General features: G+C 41.7%; 1 protein-coding gene across 1 annotated transcript in view; it reads right to left on the bottom strand.

Moving 5' to 3' along the window:
* Positions 1-4,921: 4,921 nt before the first annotated feature.
* The window catches only part of LOC308706831 (alpha-tectorin-like), a gene marked incomplete at both ends in the record, with an annotated part of 30,729 nt that continues 19,138 nt past the window's right edge, over positions 4,922-16,512 (bottom strand). The window contains 2 exons of the mRNA XM_081392697.1: positions 4,922-5,318; positions 6,504-6,582. Of these exons, the coding sequence (XP_081248823.1) occupies positions 4,922-5,318; positions 6,504-6,582 (476 nt within the window). The remainder of the gene's footprint in view (positions 5,319-6,503; positions 6,583-16,512) is intronic.

The raw sequence follows: 16,512 nt of genomic DNA, 5'->3' as shown, positions 1-16,512 counted from the left end.
AGTCAAGTCATCTTCATTTATACAGCGCTTTTAACAATGTAGATTGTTCCAAAGCAGCTTTACAGTAATAATAGGAAATTAAAGTAACAGAGATTGTTTTGGCTTTATAGTAGCTCTAGAATAGAGCTATTGTCCAGCTAAAGTTAGTTTTGATTGATTCACTTTCATCACAACGATCATTAGTTATTAACTTAGGGGCCGCTAACACAACACCGTTTTAACAGAAAACTCTTTAAATTCTCTCTACGCAAACTTTAAAAACGTGAGCCTGTGAGAACGCTGATGGCGTGCACATGCGTATTACGAGTTCAGTCCATAGGTATGAGCATTTGAATATATGTGCGCAGGGGTGTAGTCCTTCCCCACAAACCAACCCTCAACAAACTACTTGTCTGCCCTTAAAATTTATCAAACAGAATTGTCACCGCTTCCGCGTAGCCACGCGAACCGGAATTATCCCTAAAACGTTTTGTCTGTAGAGAGGTAAAGGAAAGGGAAGGAGGCCTTCACAGGGGAGAGACTAGTTGACACTTCAGGACTGCGTTGTCGTCGCGTCCAGGCTCAGCTCCTTCATCAGATCTGGATACAGCCTGGATCCGGCGGACTGCGGTAAACCTCGGTATAAACAGAGAGATTAATATTGGCGTAGACGTCATTCTTCTTAACGAGTAAATCAGGAATTATGGGAAGTGTTCCCGGTTCCAGCTGGCCTAATCTATGGAGCCTAACATTGAATTATAGAAGTCTATAATGTGTATGCTAGGTCAAAGAGATGTGTTTTTAGTCTAGCTTTGAACTGACAGAGTGTGTCTGCTTCCCGGACAATGGAAGACTGTTCCAAAGTTTTGGTGCTAAATAGGAAAAGGATCTACCGCCAGCCAGTGGCGGAACTAGAGTTTTATACATGGGGTGGCCAGGGGGTGGCCACTGCTACTTGCGGGGGTACACAGTACACACACACACACACACACACACACACACACACACACACACATACAGTGGAAAAGCTTATGGAAGGAATTGGGTCACTCTGTTTGTGTCTATAAGTGTTGAACATCCAAAATATTTGCAGAAAACAAAGCTGAAGCACCAAGGAGATAAGATACCGTAGCATGTGTCTGTTATGAACTGCTGCATTTATTTACAAAAAAACCCTCACATTTACAAATTTTTTTTTTAATTAGATATAGCAGGCATCAAGCAGACATGTACTTGAAAAATTTAAACAATTTTATTGCCCATCAATATAAAATCTTATCCTAGGAAGATTTAATACAACATAATTATTTCATTATAATAATTTATAATTATTCTTTCTTTTTTTTTTTTTTTTTTGTGTGTTGATTTTCTGGTGAACTATCCTTTTAATCTGGCAAAATCTTCTCAACTTAAATTCCTGAATTTGGTATGTGATTGACTGCCTGTGTCTGGTAGATGCTCTGAGCTTTTGATGGTTCTGAAGTCTGACCACACTGACTCTGACTAGCCAGTGGTGATGCAGGGACTGGGGTCTGTTTGCATCTGATCTGCCTGTTAGTCCAGTCATTTTAAGCCAAAATGGGGGTCAACCTTGAACAAATTGCAACAGAAGCAAACTCAACTGATTTTGTATCCTCAATATGTCCTGAGTAAGGAAAAACAAGTCCCGAAGAATCCCATTAGGGGAAAGTTTAGAAAAAGACCCAAATATAGCCTATTCATTCTTTCTCTCACATGAATAGGGTAAAAATTAACCTTTAGATATCACCATGAAAATTACTGAGTTGATTACTTACATCAAGACAAACAAAAAATGTATTACAAGTTTTTTTTTTAAAACTGTTTGTTAACATGGACAAATGGTGCATAATCTAATTATGTATGTGCTAATTTGCATAAATACCACAACAGATCTAAACATTGGGTATAGCCAGGTGAAAATGTCTTGTTGAATCTTGTTGACATATAACTGTAAAATACTTAATGTTAATGTCTGAATGGAACCCATTTAGGCTACCCATGACCATTAATACATAGAGGCAGGAAGTACTTTTTAAGAGATTGGGTTTTGGGCTGGGTCTGTGGGACTGTTTCTGGGGGACGAGTCTGAGGGAAGAACAGGAGACAATGGTAAGGAGAATGCAGAAGACAAAAGGTAGGTAAAATAAAAAGTGAATCCCCAGAAACAGTTTTCAAAACTTTCCCCTAAAGGAATTCTTCTGGACTTTTTTTCCTTACTCAGGACATATTGAGGATACAAAATTATTTGAGTTTGCTTCTGCTGCAATTTGTTAAACCTTTTTTCATAAAATGACTGGACTTGTGCTTATTAAAAATAACTCTTATAGCCTATCTCTCTTTCTTTTCATGTTTAATTGACCCTGTTAAAAAATATGCCATGTTTAAAATATGATTCAAATCATATTCATATTCCAATCATCAATTACCAACATTTTTATCATAACTATTCTCCCAGTATAAAAAAAAATTGGTGTTTTTGGTAATTTTCACAATTTCATGGCACCCCAGAATATTTTGTTGTATGAATATCTGAACATACCAAAGAACAGACCCTGTGCTTTAAAAAAAAAAAAATCTGTTTTATTCTAGCTTCATGCGTCTTTTTTATCAACACTTGAATGTTGGCAAGTTTCATAAAAGCAACATGAGCAAAAAGCTGAGAAAATCGCATTTTTATCAAAGACTACATCAGGATCAGATTTAATTTAATGATGATCAAAACACAGTAGATCGAGTCCATCAGCACCCTACACCCATAAAGCTTCACAGTCCTAGTGATCGCATTATGATATCGCTTGTTTCTGCTCTTCTTTGCCTCCGTTTTGATCTCCTATCCTCACATTAGCTAGAACATTTGTATACTGTAACGTACACACGGCAAGGTAGCCTACTGTATGCGTGTATTAGGCCGAATATATTCGCCATAAAAACTTACTTCAAATATGATGTTTTCTTATTCGGTGAAGTTCGGTATCTTGCAACTATCTCTCGTCCTCTGCTCATCCGTTTGAAAACGCGCGCGCGCCGCGCTGCCGGCGAACGTAATTATTATTTTTTTTAAATCAGCGTCAGCAACTGCCAGTAGCAAATAAAATTTTGGGGTGGCACCCGGGGTGGCCAATCGCATGTCAGGGGTGTCCAGTCCCGGACCCCCCTCTGGCTCCGCCACTGCCGCCAGCAGTTGAATTTGATATTCTAGGTATTATCAACTGGCCAGAATTTTGAGATCTCAATAGACGTGAAGGACTAAAATGCGTTAAGAGCTCGCTCAAGTACTGCAGAGCTAAACCATTTAGTGCTTTGTAAGTAATCAGCAATATTTAAAAAGTTATACGATGTTTAATAGGGAGCCAATGCAGTGTTGACAGACCTGGGCTAATATGGTCATACTTCCTGGTTCTGGTAAGAACTCGAGCTGCTGCATTTTGAACTAGCTGTAGTTTGTTTATTAAGCGTGCAGGGCAACCACCCAGTAGTGCATTACAATAATCTAGCCTTGATGTCATGAACACATTAACTAATTGTTCCGCATTTGTCAATGAGAGCATATGACATAATTTAGATGCGGTTTTACAGGTTTTAAACCATGCTAATGCAATTCCAGTAATGCCAACATAATTTTCGAGTGTATGTAAAAGAATGCTGTGGTCAATGGTGTCAAATGCAGCACTAAGATCGAGTAACACTAATAGCGAGATACAACCACGATCGGATGATAAGAGCAAATCATTTGTGACTCTAATGAGAGCTGTCTCAGTACTATGGAACGGTCTCAATCCTGACTGAAAATCCTCATAGTAGATATCATTTCTTTCTAAAAAGGAACATAGTTGTGAGGATACTGCCTTTTCTAGTATCTTTGACAGAAAAGGTAGATTCGAGATCGGCCTGTAATTGACTAATTCTGTAGGATCAAGTTGTGTTTTTTTATCAAGCGGTTTAATCATAGCAAGCTTAAAAGTTTTCGGTACATATCCTAATGATAAAGATGAATTAATGATATTAAGAAGAGGATCTAGGACCTCTGGAAGCATCTCTTCCAGTAGCTTAGTCGGTATAGGGTATAACATACATGTTGTCGATTTAGATGATTTAACAAGTTTAGTACGTTGTAAATTCTTCCTCTCCAATAGCAATGGATGAATCAAATTTTTACTCAAGGAGACTACAATGCATGTTGTGATACTGTAGTAGACGGTTGCATAGTTATAATTTTATCCCTGATATTATCAATCTTGTTAGTAAAGAAGTTCATAGTCATAGTCAAGTCATTACTGCTGTGCTGTGTAAGGCCCGCTATATTGGTCCAATTGCCGGTTCGCCAATACACGGGGAAGGTATCACGTGTTACTGTCCTTTTCTCATATTAATCATATATTTACTCGTTTATTTCATCTGACTCCATAAATGAAAGGTTTTAATAATATCTGTGCCTCACTAAAAGTGAGCTAATGTTTGACTATTCCGTTCAAGTCAGTTAGAATAATCAAATGTAACAATTTATTATGTCAGGTAAATGTATCATGCCAATTTCATAATCAATTCAAAGATAATCAATACAAAACATCAAATGCTCTGAAATAGAGAGAAGATGCAAACCCAACTTTAAGAAATACGTGAGGCTAGGAGATCTCTCTCTCTCTCAGCCTCAGATGTAGGAGATGTAGATTAAGATGACTCAGAGGTGAGATGGTGCACGAGAGCCAAATCAAATGATAATCTCCAGAGAGGTCCTTTTGTCCTCTCAGGGCCTGGCCACCCCCAAAACAGACTGTCTGGAATTTCCTAATTTATCAGTTCTTACAGTTTTCCCTCCTTGACTCCGTGGGTCAAATTCAAATGAGCTCCTATGGAGACACTGATTAACCTCTGATGTAATCCTTGAGAAAATTGTCTTTTCAATGTTAGCATCTGTAGAAGTTCAGAGGACTGTGTTCACCTGCAGAACACCTGGTCTCACCAGGTGTATGTTGCTTGAGTCCAGCAGGTGGATGAAAGCATTCAGGTTTTCTTCCTGTGATCTTGAGATGTGAGCAAAGTTCGTAGAGTCAATCTGGACCTTTGTTACTTGTTCAGTTGGCGTGTCATTCCTCCATGGAGAAGCTCCTGCTTCTCTGGCACCTTCTCCACGATGATGATCTGACCCTTCTTGACCGATCATGTCACCTCCAGTGGTGCAGTTGTCTGGGCAGACCTCAGTGGATGAAGGGGTTCTCCTTTGGTTCACACTGCTTTGTGTAAAAAGCCTGAGACACCTGAAAAGCATCTTAAATGTCCACTTCACGATTGAGCACTTATGAACTTGAAGTCGTATGGAACTGCATGGGGACACATAATGCAACAAAACAAACTCATGTCATGTCTAATATAAAATATCATGTTCATGTCAGCAAGTGCGAATGGTACATCTAGTCTCAAATGTTTCTCAGGGTCGTGTAGAATGGTCTCATTTTAAATATCCAATTCTTCACTACCACTGTGATGTTAAATGTTAGTGGAATTTAAATATTCTTGGTCTGAATTATTCAAAGGAAATACAGCAAGAGGTCGGTGTAACCTAAATACAGTAAATAACAGCAATAATAATATTCGATCACAATTAGGAAGAAATGCATGTATATAGTAATCACTTTGTTCATGAATCTTCCAATGCAAGCCAGAAGTGACTTGGAACATGTTTAGGCATATAAGAATGGAAATTGTTCATTCCTTGCAACAGTGTTGTTTGTGTGTGTGTGTGTGTGTGTGTGTGTGTGTGTGTGTGTGTGTGTGTGTGTGTGTGTGTGTGTGTGTGTGTGTGTGTGTGTGTGTGTGTGTGTGTGTGTGTGTGTGTGTGTGTGTGCGTGAGAGAGAGAGAGAGAGAGAGAGAGAGAGAGAGAGAGAGAGAGAGAGAGCTGGCTAAGTCACAGTCGACAGGGTTAAATTGTAAATTTTGTAATTGATGGAAGTTCTCACACTTCAGATCTCTCCGTTTTTATGATATTTCTGTTATTAGTGGTAAGTTGAGAAATCAGGGGCCCTCTGATTTTCCAACCACCTTAATAACAATCAGAAAGTTTGAACATTTTTAAAATTTATAGCAGGTCTGTCTCTGCTTTATGCTTTGCATCATTGACTTGTGACTGTAGTCATTCATATGTATATTTCAGTGTTTTCCAATGAGTTGGCAGTGTGTTGTGAATGGCGTATGCTATGTGTGTCTCTTTTAGACTGTCATGACCATCCTACGTGTCTTAAAGATTTCTGGATCTGTTTGTGTGAAGATGATACATTTTCGTATGATGTGTAGTGTTCAGTTGTGAGGGTATAGTGATGGAGGTGTGTGTTCAGTGTTCATGTCTAGGAGATGGGTTGAATCTAATCTATAACAATTGTGTTGCAAATTTAGTTCCAGTTCTAAACTGGGAGGCCATATTTATGCAGTAATGTGATAGTGTGACGTGTGAAAAGGCCTTTTATAATGCCTTTTCACCCATCTCCCTAGTCTCAGGTTATGTTCTAACAATTCCGCTGTCCTGGATTTGCTCCAGGTGGGCTCCTGCCCCTCCTGGCATGTCTTCCGAGGGATTTGCAGAAGTAAGCCTGAGACAGAAAACAGAGGAGAGCGTACCACAGATAATTCCAATATTTCAAAAACATTAAATTCAGACGTGTGGAATTCTTTTACTTGTTCCATTATCATGTCAGTTGCAATTTTTAATTCCAGATGTCACATGAAACTGAGTTTTATTGACCAAGTCTGAATTGTTGCTGTTGTTTCAGTGTGTTGCATGTGACACCTGAAGCTGCTCTTTCAGTTCAGCCTTCAGTCCGCTGCATGTGCAATGCTCATTGCTTTCTCTCACTACAGCCAGATCTGTGGGTTGTCTGGTCAGCATTTGCTTTTTATGGTGTCGTTCACACTTTTTAGTTAGTGCAGATATTTTTTGACCTGCAAAAAACTGTGGTACTTCTGTCTGCTGTTTAGCATTTCACACCCTCCTTGTAAATTTACTTCTCTGATTAGATTACATTTTAGTTGTTGCACAATTTGGTTTGCTATTACCTGTGCCACAATTCTAGCCGTGTTTTCTAACGGTGAAAAATCAAGGCGTACCCCGCCCCTTTTTTGGCACTGGGTAGCACACAAATTAAATTCTTTTTTTTAGAAATTCAATTTTAATGACGAAAGTTACACTTCTCCAATTATTATCCTACTCTGCGAGTGTAATATAATGTTTATTATAATTCAAGTTATAATTATATTCTTTAACAATACAAGTCAAATTATATTGTTTTCAGTCTCTGAAGAGTCTTTGGAACAACTTAACGCATGGTCAGATCTCTACTTGTTCTCATGTCAATACATTTGAATATGAAAAGGCTTTTGGCTAAGGACTGATAAGATGTACATTGGCTGTTTCTCTATTCTAGGTTTCAAATACCTTTTCTTCTCATTTAGTCTTTTTAAATGGCCATTATAACATTTGATTCTTCTATTTACTCTTACTTCATATTTTTCCGTTTATAGATAAGGAAACTATATCGCTTTGCAGTCCTTCTCCTAAGGATGCACGACACAATCTCGCCAGTCTGATTATTAAAACAGAGGTAATTGGCTAAATATCTGAGATTTGCCGTATTCACACGTACAAAATAACAAGACACTTTTAAGCCCCCTTGAATGCCACCATGGTTCTGAGTACAATAATAGACGAAACTCAGTCAGATTTCATCCCAAAGAGGCATATTGCTAACAATATACGCCTTGTTTAAGATTTGTTGGACAATAATGATCTGATTAGAGACGAAAGTTTTATTCTTTTTTTAGATTTTTATAAAGCCTTTGATTCCCTTGAACATGAATTTATTTTGCAATCCCTTTATAAATTCGGTTTTGGTGATTTATTTTGCAAAACTGTCCGTACGTTATACAAAAATGTACACTGCTAAATTAATCTGAAATCTGACACTTCTCCCAAGGTTTAATGTATTTAGAGGGGTTCGCCAAGGTTGCCCGGTATCGCCTTATTTATTCTTGATGGCTGCTCAACTCCTTACTACTTCCCTGTTGAATAGTAAATTACAAGGGGTTAATATAGCAGATAAACACATTGCAATAACTCAATTAGCTGATGATACCACACTCTTTTTAAAAAACGACTTGCAGATCCCTATCGCTTTTGATCTTATCAAAGTGTTCTCAAAAGCTTCTGGCCTTTCTTTGAATTTAGATAAATGTGAACTTCTTCCCCTAAAGTCTTGTTCTGCTCCATTCCTGCACAATATTCCTGTTAAGTCTCAAGTGAATTATTTTGGTGTTACAATTTGTAAAGATGTCAATCTGAGGGGAAAATTAAACTTTGATCCAGTATTTACTAAAGCTAAGAAAAAATTTAATTCCTGGCTCCAAAGAGACTTGTCTTTACGAGGAAGGGCACTCCTCGCCAAACCGGAGGGTATTTCTAGATTCTTTGCATGTGGATAAGACATTTTCTGTAAAGGTTGATAGAATGCTTTTTGATTTTTTATGGAAACACAAAAGACATTACATCAAGAAATCTATTGTCATAAATAGCTTTGAATATACATGGCGATTTAAATTTTCTTGATTTTGCCTCTTTAAACAATATGTTTAAGATCAATTGGTTGAGGCAGTTTTTGAACGATTCTGATTCATTATGGAATGTTATTCCCAATTATATTTTTTCTAGAGTTGGTGGTCTCCCCTTTCTGTTAGTATGTAATCATAATATCGTCTCAGGTTACGACTGTAACCTATGTTCCCTGAGAACAGGGAACGAGACACTACGTCAGAATGACGCTATGGGGAACGCCTCAGGCGTGACAGGTGTCTGAAATAAATATCAACTCACGTCAATTATGTTGACCGGCGACAGCCCGTGAATCATCAGCTTGATTGATTAACGCGCAACCTGGATGTATAAAGGGAAGCCTTGCATACATGACAACATCCTATCGTCTGAAGGGACTGTTGCAGGCAGGCCCCGAGGCATGGCAGGAAGACGTAGTGTCTCGTTCCCTGTTCTCAGGGAACATAGGTTACAGTCGTAACCTGAGACGTTCCCTTTCGAAAGGGAACTCTACACTACGTCAGAATGACGCTATGGGGAACGATATACCAACGCCACCATGCTGAGGGGAGTGCATGCCCAAAGGCAGTGACAACTGTCCGAACCAGTAATTCAGAAAACACTGGAACCACTCACCCTTAGGTCACATCGGGCTGTCAGTGACAGCACTCCCTACCGGTCATCACCCAAGCTAATGAACCAAGAAACCGCCAGAACATAGTTAATGGGGGGTATATCTGGGCCAGCTCAAAGGCTTAGGACCACAGCTTCCAAAAGAAGGGGTCCCTTCTAGGGAGTGTGGCTAGGGGGCCCAAGGGACTCCCAGCCAGTCACTATTCAGGGGAGCGTGCCACCTGAAATACCACCAGGCAGGCCTGACCTGGTGTCACTACATAAGACACTAGAGTCTGGCCACTTCCTGTCTGTCTGAAGACAGAGCCTCTGGACACTTGCCTAAAGAAGGCATCCAACCCGAGGGACTGCAAAACAGGCAGTGAACCACTCAGCCCGGATCTCAGAGACGGGACATCCTGGAGAGTATGACTCAGCATAGTGCTTTACAACCCTTGCCAGCGAGGGGAGTCTCTCTACTCGATCCATGGATCTACCCAGTGTTTGTGTTTCAAAACACTGAGGAGGCCTGTGAGGGCCTAAAGGGAGCTACCTCCAGGAAGGCCTGGTAGGACCTCTAACCTGGCGACCACAACATGGGGGAGCTTGTATTCAACCACAATATGTGGGAGCTTACCTTCAGGAAGGCCGGTGAGGCCTCTGACCTGGCAACCACAACATGTGGGAGCTCATATCAGGAAGGCCGGTGAGGCCTCTAACCTGGTGACCACAGCATGTGGGAGCTCCTATCAGGAAGGCCGGTGAGGCCTCTAACCTGGCGACCACAGGATGTGGGAGCTCACTTTCAGAAAGGGAAAAAGCGTACAGCGCACAACCCTTACCATAAAAAATGGAAATAGAAAGTACATGAAAGAAAGTGCATGTACTTAGCCATTCTGAACCCAAGAAGGCCTGATGAGGCCTCTAACCTGGCGACCACAGCATGTGGGAGCTCATACTCGGAAAGGCCAGTGAGGCCTGTAACACGGTGACCACAGTGTGTGGGAGCTCATCAGAATGTGGAAGTTAGCTAGAGAAAAACATCTGTCGTAATAAAGTGACGACAGGAAGTAAGACCAGGGTCTGAGCCACATAGGAAGGGACAGAAGCGATACGCACATGACCCTTACCATAGAAAATGGATTTAGAAAATACACAAGACATAAGTCGTGTGACTTACCATAAGCATGGTTTAAAAAAGGTACGGAACGTATGTACCAAAAAGGAATGAAGTAAAGATTTGCTCGTACTTCATCACACAGTATGTGTGAGCCCACATTCGGGAAGGCCGGATGAGGCCTGTAACCTGACATGTAAAAGCTCAAACCCAGGAAGGCCTGGTGAGGCCTGTAACCAGGGAACCACCGTACGTGGGAACCTATAATCAGGAAAGCCAGAAGAAGCCTGTAACCTGATAGACACAATACGTGGGAGTTCTCATTCAGTAAGGCCTGGTGAGGCCTGCCACCTGACATGAAAGAACTCATAACCAGGAAGGCCGCAGAGGCCTAAAGCCTGGTGACCACTAATTGTGGAAGGTTAAAACTCAGGAAGGCCGGTGAGGCCTGTGACCTAACGACCACCGCACGTGGGAGCTCAAATTCAAGAAGGCCTGGTGAGGCCTATAACTTGATAATCACAGTAAGTGGAAGCTCACAGCATGTAGGAGCTCACATTCAGGAAGGCCGGCGAGGCCTGTAACCGGACATGTGAAGGCTCCTAACCAAGAAGGCCTGGTGAGGCCTATAACCTGGCGATTACAGTATGTGGGAGCTCATATACAACCACAGTATGTGGGAGCTCATACTCAGGAAGGCCTGGTGAGGCCTCTGACCTGATAACCACAGAATGTGGGAGCTCATAACCAGGAAGGCCAGATGAGGCCTGTAACCTGATGACCACAGTATGTAGGAGCTCACATTCAGGAAGGCCGGTGAGGCCTGTAACCTGACATGTGGAGGCTCGTAACCAGGAAGGCCTGGTGAGGCCTATAACCTGGCAACTACAGTATGTGGGAGCTCATATTCAACCACAGTATGTGGGAGCTCATACTCAGGAAGGCCTAGTGAGGCCTGTGACCTGACAACCACAGCATGTGGGAGCTCATATTCAACCAAAATATGTGGAAGCTCTCATTCAGGAAGGCCTGGTGAGGCCTCTGACCTGATAACCATAGAATGTGGAGGCTCATATTCAAGAAGGCCTGGTGAGGCCTAAAACTTGATAACCACAGAATGTGGGAGCTCATATTCAACCACAGTATGTGAGAGCTATACTCAGGAAGGCCTAGTGAGGCCTATGACCTGATAACCACAGTATGTGGGAGCTCATATTCAAGAAGGCCTGGTGAGGCCTATAACTTGATACCCACAGTAAGTGGGAGCTCATATTCAACCAAAATATGTGGAAGCTCTCATTCAGGAAGGCCTGGTGAGGCCTCTGACCTGATAACCACAGAATGTGGGGGCTCATATTCAAGAAGGCCTGGTGAGGCCTAAAACTTGATAACCACAGAATGTGGGAGCTCATATTCAACCACAGTATGTGAGAGCTATACTCAGGAAGGCCTAGTGAGGCCTATGACCTGATAACCACAGTATGTGGGAGCTCATATTCAAGAAGGCCTGGTGAGGCCTAAAACTTGATAACCACAGAATGTGGGAGCTCATATTCAACCACAGTATGTGGGAGCTCATAATCAAGAAGGCCTGGTAAGGCCTATAACTTGATAACCACAGTAAGTGGAAGCTCACAGTATGTAGGAGCTCACATTCAGGAAGGCCGGAGAGGCCCGAAACCTGACATGTGAAAACTCCTAACCAAGAAGGCCTGGTGAGGCCTATAACCTGGCGACTACAGTATGTGGGAGCTCATGTACAACCACAGTATGAGGGAGCTCACATTCAGGAAGGCCGGCGAGGCCCGAAACCTGACATGTGAAAACTCCTAACCAAGAAGGCCTGGTGAGGCCTATAACCTGGCGACTACAGTATGTGGGAGCTCATAACCAGGAAGGCCGGATGAGGCCTGTAACCTGATGACCACAGTATGTGGGAGCTCACATTCAGGAAGGCCGGGTGAGGCCTGCAACCTGACATGTAGAAGCCCATCACCAGGAAGGCCGGTGAGGCCTGTAACCTGGCGCCACAGTATGTGGGAGCTCATAACCAGGAAGGCCTGGCGAGGCCTGTAACGTGGCGACCACCGTGTATGGGAGCTCATATTCAGGAAGGCCTTGTAAGGCCTGTAACCTGATATCCCAGTATGTGGGAGCTCATAACCAGGAAGGCCGGATGAGGCCTGTAACCTGGCGACCACAGTATGTGGGAGCTCATAACCAGGAAGGCCTGATGAGGCCTGTAACCTGATTACCACAGTATGTGGGAGCTCACATTCAGGAAGGCCGGTGAGGCCTGTAACCTGACATGTGGAAGCTCATAACCAGGAAGGCCTGGTGAGGCCTATAACCTGGCAACTACAGTATGTGGGAGCTCATTTTCAAGAAGGCCTGGTGAGGCCTCTGACCTGATAACCACAGAATGTGGGAGCTCATATTCAGGAAGGCCTGGTGAGGCCTCTGACCTGATAACCACAGTATGTGGGAGCTCATATTCAACCACAGTATGTGGGAGCTCATACTCAGGAAGGCCTGGTGAGGCCTATGACCTGATAACCACAGTATGTGGGAGCTCATATTCAAGAAGGCTTGGTGAAGCCTATAACTTGATAACCACAGAATGTGGGAGCTCATATCACAGTATGTGGGAGCTCATATTCAAGAAGGCCTGGTGAGGCCTATAACTTGATAACCACAGAATGTGGGAGCTCATATTCAACCACAGTATGTGGGAGCTCATTTTCAGGAAGGCCTAGTGAGGCCTATGACCTGATAACCACATTATATGGGAGCTAAATTCAAGAAGGCCTGGTGAGGCCTATAACTTGATAACCACAGAATGTGGGAGCTCATATTCAACCACAGTATGTGGGAGCTCATTTTCAGGAAGGCCTAGTGAGGCCTATGACCTGATAACCACATTATATGGGAGCTATATTCAAGAAGGCCTGGAGCGGCCTATAACTTGATAACCACAGTATGTGGGAGCTCATATTCAGGAAGGCCTAGTGAGGCCTATGACCTGATAACCATAATATGTGGGAGCTCATTTAACCATAGTATGTGGAAGCTCATATTCAGGAAGGCCTAGTGAGGCCTATAACCTGATAACCACATTACTCCTTGACAGTCAATTCCTGGGAGCTCACCTCAGGGAGGCCCAAGCACTGTCCGGTTGCAAAATGGGGACTGTCTGGTCAAGGAGGCCTGTTAAGACCTACTACCTGACCATCGAAAAAATCTTTAGATTTACTCCCATAACATTTTGCCCCAGACTCTAAAACAGGAGATGTGGTCTGAAAAGAAACAGAAATATGTTAATTTCACATTTTACAAAAAGACCAGAATTACACCTGCTCTTTTTGTTCACTGCTCATTTTTCAATTAAAATGCAGCCAAAAACACTGGATAACGCGATCTGGATGATAGGCTGAATTACTAAATATCTAACTTCTTAAAAGTCAGATAATATTCCATCATTTTAATTCATAGAATTAAATGCAGCCATACTCACCAGAGAATACTGTTTTAACATTTATACGTTCTCGTAATCTACACACTGCCTCGGCAAGCGCGAGAAAAGAGCCGTTAAAAAATATTTGGCTTTCATCCCTCGAGAAGAAAGTCAACAGGTGCGAGGTTGAAACATCCGACAGCGCACGGACTTTTTCTTTCTCACGCGCGCCGAGATATTTCTTAATGAACACTGCCAGCACCCTTAGGAACTGACTGTGAACGCCTCGTACCCAAACAGTATTGTTTCACAGATCTCACGCACCACAGCTCAGATGCTGAACCCTCCTCCCTCGAGAAAAGGATCCGCGAAAGCGGAGCATTTTTAAATAAAAAACGCTCACAGTTTGCACAAGAGGCTCTCTCGAGAGCCTCCCGCGCGCTTCAGCGATATTCTCAATACAGACAAACAGTCCCTGAAGACGAAAAGATGTTGTCATGTATGCAAGGCTTCCCTTTATACATCCAGGTTGCGCGTTAATCAATCAAGCTGATGATCAGGGCCGGCGCTCCGCACACGCACATCACTCACTGCGCGTAGGGCACCAAGTGCTTGGGGGGCACCAAAAAATCTGGATCGTGAAAAATCATCACAATAGGGTACTAGTATAAATAACAAATAAAATATGTCTAAAGCATGTTAATATTGGGTTTAAGTGGTCGTTCAATGAGGCCTATTATATGTTGATCCGACGAAGACTATGTGTGTATTTAAGTGGTCCAGTGGTAGAATTTTTGCCAAGCGTGTCAGAGGTTCTGAGTTCTAATCCGCACTCATATAGTTTTTTTTTTTTTTTCTCATCAAAACCGATTATGTTTTTTAGTGGTTGTATATCAGGCAGGGACACTTTTTGTGCTTTTTGTTTTCTAATTGTACCGGAGCGAATAGAGAGTCTCTCCACAACGGATTGAAACGCGCGTCTGAGTGAAGGCTGTGCGCGAGACAGAAACAAACATAGTATCCGCGCCACTGATCGCTCGGCAACGAGCACTTTGATCAGTTGATTTAAAAAAACAACACATTTCAGCGCTAGATCGACTCTTATTTAAAAAACGAATTAAATGAATGCTCTGCTGGTTAACTGGAGATGTTTTGTTTGTTTGTATTGGTACATTCGTGCCGCGAGATGTTTCAAAAGTGGTGGGGACATGTGCTACCCGCAAATTACGCCTATGCATGTCCAGGGGCGTCGCTATAGTAGTGCAAAAGATCCGGGGCTTTAGCCCTGCATGGCTAATATATATATATATATTTTTTTAAACTTTGAAACTGCAATTAGAAGAAAAAAAAAAAAAAAAAACCACAATCTCAGTGTTTGTATATTTTCATATTCACAGAGTTGTCAAATTATGTACAGAATCATTATATTGTGCCTGACCTTTGCACTTTTAACTTTCTGTGTTTACATTGTTCAGTTCCAAATCTGTGTTTTTAGTAATTGTGGTGGTATTTGGTATTTATAATTTTAACCTTTATATTATTTATTTCTTTTCATGTTTGGTGCCATTGTTAATGTAAAATTATTTATTTGCAGCAGTTATTTTGGAAGTAAAGAGAACCTAACTAAGAAATTCTGAATGGTTGTTATCCCCTTGGTGGGGGTGGTGGTGGGGGGGGGCACCACCAAGCATTTGTGCTTAGGGCACCCAAATGGCTAGCGCCGGCCCTGCTGATGATTCACGGGCTGTCGCCGGTCAACATAATTGACGTGAGTTGATATTTATTTCAGACACCTGTCACGCCTGAGGCGTTCCCCATAGCGTCATTCTGACGTAGTGTAGAGTTCCCTTTCGAAAGGGAACTCTAAATTGCCCATCAAATGATCAAATTTCCATAAGCAGGTGCTGTTGGCCTGGCACTTCATTTACAAACATAATTTTAGCCCCCACAGGTATTTTCTTTGGAATAACCATGATATCCGATACAAAAATAAGACACTCTTCTTTTCAGATTGGTTTAATAATAATATTATTTTGGTTTCTCAACTTGTAAATTCAAACGGTCATTTGTTTTCTTATTCTGAATTCTTAACTAAATATTGTATTCCTGTCACCCCACGAGACTTTGCCATAGTGATGGATGCCATCCCCAGTGGTGCTATTGCACTTTTGAAAAAATCAGGTGATTCTTTACTCTCTTCTACCTCTTGGATACATCCTTTTGAGACGGCAATAGGGAAGATCTGTTTTTTTTATCTAGTCCCTCTCTTAGGAATAGAAAGATTAGACAACTTTTTCAGAATGATATTATTACTGTCCCCTCTATAATATCATATTGGAGTAATTGTCTTAATGATATTCCTTGGAAGAAAGTGTGGTCTCTATCCAACAAATATTTAATCACTAATAAGGTTAAAGAGGTATCATTCTTACATCGATTTTACCCAGTCAATCTTTTTATCCAAAAAATGTTTCCTGAGTTGGATCCCCTATATGCTCCTGCTGTGGAGTGGAAGACGAGTCTGTACCTCACCTTTTTTGGGAGTGTGTTCATGTAGCTACTTTTTGGAATAAATTGTGTCTATTTGTACGTGCTTCTTTATTAGTCAATTTTTCTTTGGGGTTTAAGGATGTCTTATTTGGTTTTTATAACTCTGACAAAAATCTAAAAGACAAGTATTTTCTTGTAAATCTATTTATTTTTCAAGCCAAATTTTTTGTACACAAGTGTAAATATATCAAACCTCTTTTTATTAT

Source organism: Scardinius erythrophthalmus, assembly GCF_964197995.2.
Source record: "Scardinius erythrophthalmus genome assembly, chromosome: 18".
Taxonomy (NCBI): Eukaryota; Metazoa; Chordata; class Actinopteri; order Cypriniformes; family Leuciscidae; genus Scardinius; species Scardinius erythrophthalmus.
Note: the sequence above shows the minus strand (reverse complement) of the source record. Positions and strands in the feature narration are given on the sequence as shown.